Genomic DNA, 9,820 nt, shown 5'->3' on the forward strand with positions numbered 1-9,820 from the left:
TTTAACATATATATACATTGGAGTTACATAGTTGTAAAAGAAATTCTAAGACCAATATGCATTCTGCAAGCAGCTAAATGCTAAATGCCTTCGTAATAGCTAAATGGCATCCCTGTTGAGAAGAAAAGTGTCAAAAGTTCATATGCCATTTAAGGCACGAATTCATGGAGATGACAACGACGTACTCTAACCAGAAAAGCAAATAAATATATGCAATCTTTTCTATTTTAATTTGATCCAAGCATCTCAAGAGTTAAACCCATAAAAATAAACATACATAAAACAAGAAGATTTAGTTTGAAGATGTAGAAGATGCTGAACCTAGTAAAATAAAATAAAAATCCGTAAAAATGCAATCATTCTCAGATTTGCGCAAGAAATATATACAAAAACATGATTAGTAACTTCAAAAATATCAGATATTATCACTTAGAATTTTAAAATAGCTCAAGAGTCGGAGAATAAAGAGATTGAGAGAGAAGCATATCTGAACAAATATTGGAACTGGAGGAGCAACGAAATTTGCTGAGAAAGCACAACAGAAAATGGTGTCAAATACAAAAGAAGCTTGCACCAAACGACGGGGGGTTGAAATGAAAATAGGAATAAAGCAATGCAGTGGAAGAAAAGGAATTCAGAGGAAAGAGAAATGAATTAAAATATTTTTACACATATGAACAATATGCTACAAATGTAGCGGTTTGGAGAATGAAGATAAAATACAATATCCATTGGAGCTCCTTTCTGGACAAATATTAAGTTATTTTATATATACGTGTGTTTATTGAGAATGTTCTAAGCTTCGGAAGAAAAAACATAAAAAACTGAAAAATAAATACAAGAGGTGGTATGGGGAAGAGAAGGGAGAGGATCAAAGGGAGGGGAGCCGAAGCTATTCACTCCCTTTGTTCAGTGATTGTTGGAGTGTAGGATTTTGAGTGGAGCCGGAGCTCGACTCAAAATACTCAAGTTCGAGCTCAGGGTGGAGTTTGAGATTTTTATTTATTCTTTATTTAAGCTCGATTCGGTAAGATAAATTTTCAATTCGAGCTTGGCTCAAATTTTTTATTTTTTATTTTTGAACAAGATTTAATAATTAATAACTTAAATAAATAAAGAAATAAAAAATTTAATATTAAATTTATACAACTAATAAGTATAACCTCTATTGAATTATAAGATTTTAAAAAATTTATAAATAATAACTAGTTGGTATTTATCCATAATAATAATATATTATATGCCTACATAAATTATTAATACATACACATAATATAATAGCATGTATCTATTTCATATATCATTCTAAAATACTAGTATATGAAATTATTAAATCTTATTGATTAAATATTGTACAAATTATAAAATATAACTATGAAGTATATTTAATATATAGACATAAGTAATTAGGTTACATATTATATATTTAATTATAAAAGTGTTATGCTTATATTATTAGTTAATACATATATATATGTATATATTTATCAATATGTGAATGAACTTTAATTGAGTCAAGCTAACGAGTCGACTCGGGTATAAACGAGTGGGCCTTAACGAGTTTTAGCCAAGTCGAATCGAATTTTATCGGGTATGTGTCATTTACTAATTGAGTGGGTATCTGTTTTCACAGGCAATATATTATTTTTTCACGAGTCGAGTTCAATTTGAGTTTAACCGGACTAGTATTGAGCGGGCTATCGAATAGACTGATTCATTTATAGTCTTAGTATGGAAGCATTTCAGTGTGAGAGTGCTTTTGGCAGCGTAAACGTTTATTTTATATTTCTAATGAAAAACTTTATTTCAAGTTTGTTTGCTAATATATCAAACATATTACTAATATGGAAATCAACTAACATAAAAAATATAGCATAATATTTTAATGATTTCTTTGGTCGTATAGATAGTGATGTGTTGATACATTAGCTTGTGTGTGTATATATTCGAATTTTTAAAATGTTATTTATTTTTCTTTTACCATTTTGTAATGTGACATCAAATTTCAATTAATTAAAATAGATAATTTTAGTAATTTAATATTATATTATGAGATGACTATAAATTAAACAAAAGAATCATTCTACTCATCATTTTTACACCACACTACACATGATTTTATTTTATTTTATTTATTCTTGTTAAACTAAAATAATTCTTCTACTTATCACTCATATACTACACATTTGGTAAATGAAAAAAAAAAAATCATGTGTGACTTGTAGCATAAGAATAATTAGTAAAATTTTTATGAATAAAAAGATGATGAGAATTTCAAGGAATGCGTAATATATATAATATATTCTTATATTATATTATTTAAAATTTCAAGGGTTTAGATGGAGGGGCATCTAAACCCGCTATCTTTATTATTATAATAAAGATATATATCATAATATATATCATATATTATTATTTATTGGGACACAATCCATCTTTGGTGTGGAGGGGCATGGGAGTAAAAGACAAGTTGATGCATGGATGTAGATGGAGGGTTGGCAATGGTAGAGGGGTTAGAATTTGGAAGGACAACTAAATCCATGATATAAAAGATCTCAAACAGATGGCTGCTAGGCAGAATATTGATGATGATGCTAGAGTAGAGTCCCTCATTGATATGAATAGTGGTTGGTGGGATGTATTTAAAGTAAGATGCTTACTTCCACCTACATCAGTAGATGAGGTTCTGAAGATAGTAAGAAGTTATAATAACCATGATGACAAGCTGATTTGGGCATTGGAAAGAAGTGGAAGTTTCAGTGTCAATAGTGCATGCAGATTTCTAAGGAGAATGGACAATAGCAAATCGGAAGGGGGGAGCTCTTGACCAAATAGACAGAAACAAGTTTTTAAAACAACCTGAAAGTTGCAAATACCCCAAAAGGTTAAGCTTTTTGCATGGAGAATAGTGTTAGATGGCCTACCAACCAAAGAGAATTTACATAAAAGAAGAGCAATAGAGGATAATTTGTGCCAACTTTGTTCATCTAGGGTAGAGAACTCCTTACATGCTCTCTATTATTGTCCTTTACTAAGGCACATATGGCAGAGACATATTCCTGATTTTACAATAGAAGAAACAACATTGTTATTCCTTAAAGTGGTGATCAAAGTGTAGGAGTATGGCAGTAAAGAACAATTCACGACCTTTATTATGATAGCATGGGCATGTTGGAGAAGAAGAAACTTATGGATATTTGAGAGAGAACAAAGGGATGTTGAAGATAGGATTAACTCTACCATTTCTCTGTATCATTCATTCAAGAAAATTAAGAGACTTAACCCAGATCCAACGTAGAGGCAACTCTACTGGCAGGCGCGCACTTTCTGAGGGAACTTTCAAGCTCAATGTGGATAGGGCCATTTTTCATGAAGGAAATAATGCAGGTGTGGGCATCATTACAAGAGATCATGAGGGAAATGTCTTATTGTCAGTAAGCATGGAAGAATAGACAGTTATGAATCCTATGGACATAGAGCTTTTGGCAATTCTAAGGAGACTGCAATTCTGCATTTCCTTAGGACTACAAGTACTGAATATTGAAAGTGATTCCCTTCTCTCAGTGAAAGCTATAACAACTGCTGAAGTTTCAAGCATGCTTGGTAATATTATCTCAGATATTAAGCAACTCGTGAGCCGAATTCTTACTTGTACAATTTCTCATATCAACAGAGAAGGAAACCAGACAGCATGCATACTAGCTAAAATTGCTAGAAATGTATAATATACAAATGTATGGCGGGACTCTAGTCCAAATTGTATTTATGATTTACATTTGTAATATCTTTTACTATTAATGAAAGTATTTCCCCTCGGAAAAAATAAAAAATAAAAAATAAATTCGAAGGGTTTACGAGAATTTGGCGGTCAGGGTTTAGCTACTTAAATCTTATACTATTTTATTCGGTTGGGTCTTAAAGGCATAATTATAAAGAAATTCACTATTTTCTCGGTGCTACCGTGTCGGGCCGTCGGCCTCTCCTAAAACCCTTTTCCTCCTACTCTTCTTCTTCCCCACAGTCCAAAACCCATTGCCGTTTTTCCTTGCCCAGATCATCGCTAAGGTAATCTGTCTCTCTTGTGGGTTTGCTTGTGGGTTTTTATGCGAATGTTAAGATTGTTTTTCTGCATGTGATTTTATGGCCTTATGGTTTCTTTTAGATATTTTAGTACATGAAGGTTCCGCCCCTGTTGAGTTTTGGGCATTCTCTAAACCCCAATGTCGTTTTTTGGGTACCATTTTAGGGTTTTATGCTGTTCTTGTGCTCTGTTCTAGACGGTCGCGTTTGGTTTTCAACGTTCAATACAGAAGTTGCCGGTTTTTGCAGTTTCGAGGGTTTTGGATTTTGTGGGTTTTTCTTTCTCAGTGTTATTACTTAGATTGTATTGTTCCTATGGTTCTGTATTCTTGCTGAGAAAACGCAAGAATATAAAGAAAAATAAAAGTCACGTGATTTATGTTGTTTGTTTTGTTCTTTTACTATTGATGTAAGCAGTTTGTTTAATGCAATACGGTAATTACTCTATATACCTTTCTGTCTAGGCTGATTTTGTTAAAGCTCAATGTAGACCATATACATGGTGTTGATGTCCTTGTTAATCTTGGTTGGTGCAGATTAAAGGTCGGTGCCTATCTTCTATATTTTTAATCTGAACCGACCTTGCTTATCAACCTCCTCAAGGCTCTGGCTTTAGTGGTTTCATCTGAAATTATAAGTGGCCGCTAATGATTTTTCAAGGAAGTACTTTTGCTTCAGCAATGAGATGTTTGATGAAATTTGCATTATGTGGTGGATTACTCTGGGACTTTGCATTTGATCATACTTAACCATAACAATATGATAAGATCCACAAAAAAACACACGTCATCATGAATGGGGACGGATTATGATTTTAATACACCATATATTCTCTTTTTTCCACATGTTTGGGACCTGTTTGGTATCATTAACTGTTCTCCTGAAGTTAATGGTTCCTGTGGTGTCGGCCTTTTGGAAAATCATTTGGAGGGGTTGGGGGGAGTTTTCCCACTTTACTAGCTCTTAAGATAGTTTATCCAGCACTTCTTCATATTTCTAGTTGTAAGGACACTTGAGTGGCAGACTATTTATATTTGTTTGATGGTACTCAGTAGTGAATTTTGAGTTTATTTGAGTGGCTCATGATTTGGGGATAGCGATTTTAATTTTTTTCTTTGCATTGAGAAGAGGCAATGAGAGCACGTCATTGGATTCCATCCAAGCAAGGTTAGTATCACGTCAGATTGTTCCATCAAGTGTTATTACCTCAGAGCAATATTCTCTTCCCTTGGAAACAAATCTGGAGGAATAAGGCTCTGTTGAGTGTCTTTGTTTGTTTGGAAAACGGCTCATGAAAAGATCCTTACTTATGATTGATTGCCTCTTGCTTCACCATGAGGCAGTTAATGCTCTTTGGAACATTATTTTTGTGTTGTTTGGTTCTGGTTGGGTTATTTCATATAGAGTGGTGGATCTCTAGGCATGTTGGAAATGTAAGTGTGCTGGGTCTGAGAGGGATACTTTATGTAAGTTGGTCCTGTTGTCCTTAATGCAGTGCTTATGGGGAGAAAGGAACAATACAAAATTCGAGAATTATGAGAAGATGGTGCTAGAAGCCGAGGATCTCTTCTTTAGAATCCTACACCAATGGATGGGTTCTCACTCTTGTTTTTTCTAGTTTCTAGTTTTCAAGATTTTATATTATTAACCACTAGAGGTGGTCTCAAGTAGTAAGAGTCTTGGTCTTGGTGGTTTGCTCCCTCCAAGTCTAAGGTTCTAACCTTTGGATGCAAACAATTTTTAATGGCCATCGGATTGGGGGATTTCCCCAATTATCTAAAGTGCACTTGCAGGAAACTCCTTGCCAGAGGCCTGTGCACCCATGAGTTTAGTTTGGACTTTGTTTTGGACACCCGGTGCCAATTAAAAAAAGGGATTTTCTATTATCAAAAAAAATTTCTAGTTAGATGTTTATCTTATATACTCCTTGTGTGTATTGATAACTCTCTTATGATTATCAATAAATTATTTATGTACTTATCAAAAGAAATATTTTGCAATGATACCTGTTCTTATCAAAAGAAAACCTTGTTTGTCTTTTCTTTTGTGTGTGTGTGTGTGTGTGAGAGAGAGAGAGAGAGAGAGAGATAGAGAGAGAGACAGAGAGAGAGAGAGGGAGAGAGATCATCAGAAGAAACTTATTGGTATGGATGTATATTGGTAGGGTTATGAAATGAATGATAACTTTTAGGATAGGAGTACTGGTTGTCAGGCTGAGGAATTATGTAATAGGTGTCCAGTTCATATACAATAAAAATAATTTCAGACAAAATAGGCTTATGTAATAATGACCGCGACCAGTGTTGGTAAAAGTGAGCTTAAGAAAGGCCGAAACACTTCGCTTATCAAAAATTTTCTAGTGAACTTAAAGTGCAAAGTGTCCTCCTATACTTTTTTGAAAAAAAAATATAAAATATTTGTCTAAATCATTAATTAAGGTGACTACTGGAGAAATATGATGATGGTTACAAATCTTTTTATGAAGATGATGGTCCTATGCTCAATGATGAGGATAACTATATACTTTAGGATTGCATTGTATTTCTTATGCTTGTAGAGAAGTCACTACCTACAATTCTTATGGTTTTTTAGTCATTGTTGTTTGGGTATATTTAGATTCAATCATGTACACTTTTGTAATTTTGGCAATCAAAGATCACTATCATCTATATTTTGCAAAGTATGAGAATTAAATTAAATCCAATTTTAAATGTAATTAGTTTATCACTTGATTGCCATGTTGCATAATACTAATAAATTGAGTTAATATAGTCTAAATACGTTATAATATTGTTTTTTTAAAGATTTTTGTATTTCATTTTATGAGTATTTTGTTTCTATAAATTATTTATTGAAAGTGTATGCTTAACTTCAATCAGGTGCGCACTTGCACCTGGGCATTGGGTGGTGTTTGCGCTTAAGTGCAACTGGCGCTTTCACCATCTCTGCCACTGAACTCTCCCTTATTATGCCATATTCCTCAGGTGTTTACTTGTGACGATTAGCAAGGAAGTCATTTTTCAAGTGTTAAACATGTGCTAACATTGCCCTTTGATGCTAATATGTATATAACATAGAGCTTTTTTCTGAAGTCAGTAAATGTATAACTGAAGTATTTGAGCAATCTCATGGTGCAGTTTCTTTGTGGCACACAAAAGTTCTGGGGATTTGACAGGAACTCATTAGAAGTGCTGTGTTGGACTTAGCCAAGAGACTGGGATGGCACAGTGGGCTGGTCACAAGCAAGTTGGGTGCATTAGTGAGAAGGAAGAAATCAAACCTCAACTTTTATCAAGCATAGCTGAGGAAGTAGAGTCAAAGTATGAAATTAAAGAAGCCGTTAAAGATGAATCTTTGGCAATATCAGAAATTAGGAAGAGAAAACGACTGGGCCGTAGTCAACTTAGAGAGATGAAAGCAGCAGAACGTGTAAAGGAAAGGCAGAGCATTAGCTACGGTAGTAGGCAAAGTAAGCGAGATTCAAAGAAGCTTAAGGGTGTAGAAAGATGGTCTGCTGAGAGGTCAAGCCAATTTGTGATTTTTTTTTTTTAAAAATTGCTGTTTATGTTCATCTTCTATGTGGTTTTTGAATCCTGTATATATATCATGCAGGTATAATTTGGCTGAGCAGAGTATGTTTGAAGTCTTGAAGGCTGAAGGAGCAACTTTTGGGAACCCAATTTCCCGTCCTGCACTGAGAACTGCTGCTCGTAAACGCATTGGTGACACTGGACTGCTAGACCACTTACTGAAGCATATTGATGGTAAAGTGGTAGGGACTGAGCGGTTCCGCCGTTGCTTCAGCCCAAATGGAGTGATGGAGTATTGGCTAGAGAGTGCTGAACTGGTTAAAATTCGGCAGGAAGCTGGCTGGCAGGATCCTTTCTGGGTTCCACCAAATAGGTGGCCAACTTGTGGTCCTTCCCAGGATTCTGTTTCTGCTGGAGAACTGATGCTGCTTAAAACAGAAATGGTCAACCTGAAAAGGTAGCGAACTGGAATTATGAAATTTTAATCATAAAAAGGTCATGATCATTGTCATTCGGTGCGCCCCTAATGTTGGTTCATTTTCATAAACAGAGATATGCAGGAGCTCGTATCCAAGAATCAAGAACAAGATCAAGCTGAGGTTAATTTTGAACATCTCATGTATATTGTTAATAGTGCCGTTTGTAACCCCATTTTTTTATGTTTTATTGACAGGTGATGCATAAGGATTTGGTGAAATATAAAGCTACAGTCGATGAACACCTGAAGGAGATTAAAAATTCTTTGGTGGGTATGAAGGTACTTAAAAATACACAAGTCTTTCACTCAGCTTCTGAGAATGTGAGAGATAAAAAAGATAAGAAGGATCCTAGTGATTTATTTTTTCACTCTTAGATCGGTATCTAAATTCAGCTCGATAAAGCTCCCTATGATTTTTATTTGTTGACAGGGGATGCATGAGGAATTGATAGTATGGAAAGCTCAAGTTGAGCGACAGCTGGTTGAAATTAAAAACTCCTTGAGCTGTATAGAGCAATTAAAGCAGGACACTGATATTAGTCCTCCGGCTTCTGAAAGATGGGAAGATTGGCTTGAGAGTAGTAATCTGAATAATATCCAGGGGTATGAACTCATACCCTTTTATAAGAGCAGCACAGATCCAGTTAATGTCAAGCACACAGATCTAGTTAATGTCAAGCAAGCGGTTGCAGTGCAAAATCCATTCTCAGCCCTACCACCTCAGATGGTGCCTGGTGATAGCTCCTCTGAGGACCCTGTTTGTGCAAGAGATCTAGAGCTATTTAATGATGAAATGGCCAAAACAAAAAGGTAAGAGTATGGTACTAGGCAACTTAATTTTTTATAGTGCTTTAATCTTACTTGTGCCCTCCTTTTCTTGCATAAAAATAGAGATGTGCGAGAGATGGTGCCCAAGAATCAAGAGGAAGATCATGCCAATGTGACCCCAGATTCTTCTGCTACTGCCAATTCAAAGTCAGAGCTTGATAACTCATTAATTCCATTTCAGGTGACTTTGAAAAGCAGATTAATATTGAATAGTTTGATACATAAATTCATGTCAACTCAATGAAGCTCTGTGGAATTATCTTCTTGGACAGGAAATGATTATGGAGCTGTTTAAGTGGAAGGATAAGATGGAGCAGCGTCTGGAGCAGATATCAAATTCTGTGAGCTATATGCAGGCATCAAACCAAATAGATTTTCTTATGCCCTTCAGCTGTTAGAAGATGGAAAAAAAAAAATAGGATAGGATGTCAGTCGTTAGTTCCATATTCTGGAAAGCCATAGATAACTTTTAGACTAGTAGGATGTAGACGTTGTATAGCATTTACAAGTCGAATGCATGACTCCCTAGTTCAAACTTTTAGCTGGTAGGATCCTTGTCTAACCTACATTATGAGTCAACCTGCTAATTTAATGAGTAAATTTCTCAAAAACCTTGACTTAATTAGGCGGTGTAAATTGTGGATATTCCGCCTTTTAACTGGGATGGGGCATAAGAAGTTGGTTCCATTTATGGATGGTGTAGTTTCTCTTTGAATGGGCTTTTTTGGTTTTTTTGTACTGGAATCAATGACCTGTCGACCTAGCTTATTTATTTTCTTCATTTTGGATGATGTTATATATAATTATGTTTTATTTGCAGTGCTATACTACATATTGGTGAAATCATCTTGGAATTTTTTATGACTTGTGGTAGATTGGTGATAGATGTTACTATTAATATGGC

General features: G+C 34.8%; 1 protein-coding gene across 5 annotated transcripts; it reads left to right on the plus strand.

Moving 5' to 3' along the window:
- The first annotated feature begins 3,938 nt into the window (after positions 1-3,938).
- Positions 3,939-9,746, plus strand: LOC108982228 (protein DYAD). Of its 5 annotated transcripts, none has more exons than XM_035690953.1 (9): positions 3,939-4,065; positions 4,545-4,623; positions 7,218-7,601; positions 7,693-8,067; positions 8,161-8,209; positions 8,284-8,367; positions 8,519-8,898; positions 8,980-9,097; positions 9,189-9,746. In XM_035690953.1, exons 3-9 carry the CDS (start codon positions 7,300-7,302, stop codon positions 9,312-9,314), a joined length of 1,434 nt encoding a protein of 477 aa, XP_035546846.1. In that variant the 5' UTR covers positions 3,939-4,065; positions 4,545-4,623; positions 7,218-7,299; the 3' UTR covers positions 9,315-9,746. The 5 variants fall into 5 exon arrangements, with proteins under 5 accessions (XP_035546846.1, XP_018809090.1, XP_018809082.1 ...); XM_018953545.2 differs by having other exon boundaries at positions 4,617-4,623; XM_018953537.2 differs by lacking the exon at positions 4,545-4,623.
- The last annotated feature ends 74 nt before the right edge of the window (positions 9,747-9,820 follow it).

The sequence above is a fragment of the Juglans regia genome, chromosome 6, assembly GCF_001411555.2.
Source record: "Juglans regia cultivar Chandler chromosome 6, Walnut 2.0, whole genome shotgun sequence".
NCBI classification, from domain to species: Eukaryota; Viridiplantae; Streptophyta; class Magnoliopsida; order Fagales; family Juglandaceae; genus Juglans; species Juglans regia.

Coding starts and splice junctions, on each gene's coding strand:
- LOC108982228 (XM_035690953.1), top strand. CDS start 7,300: ATGGCACAGTGGGCTGGTCACAAGCAAGTTGGGTGCATTAGTGAGAAG. Junction 8,368..8,518: donor ATTCTTTGGTGGGTATGAAG/GTACTTAAAAAT, acceptor ATTTGTTGACAG/GGGATGCATGAGGAATTGAT. Junction 8,899..8,979: donor GAAATGGCCAAAACAAAAAG/GTAAGAGTATGG, acceptor GCATAAAAATAG/AGATGTGCGAGAGATGGTGC.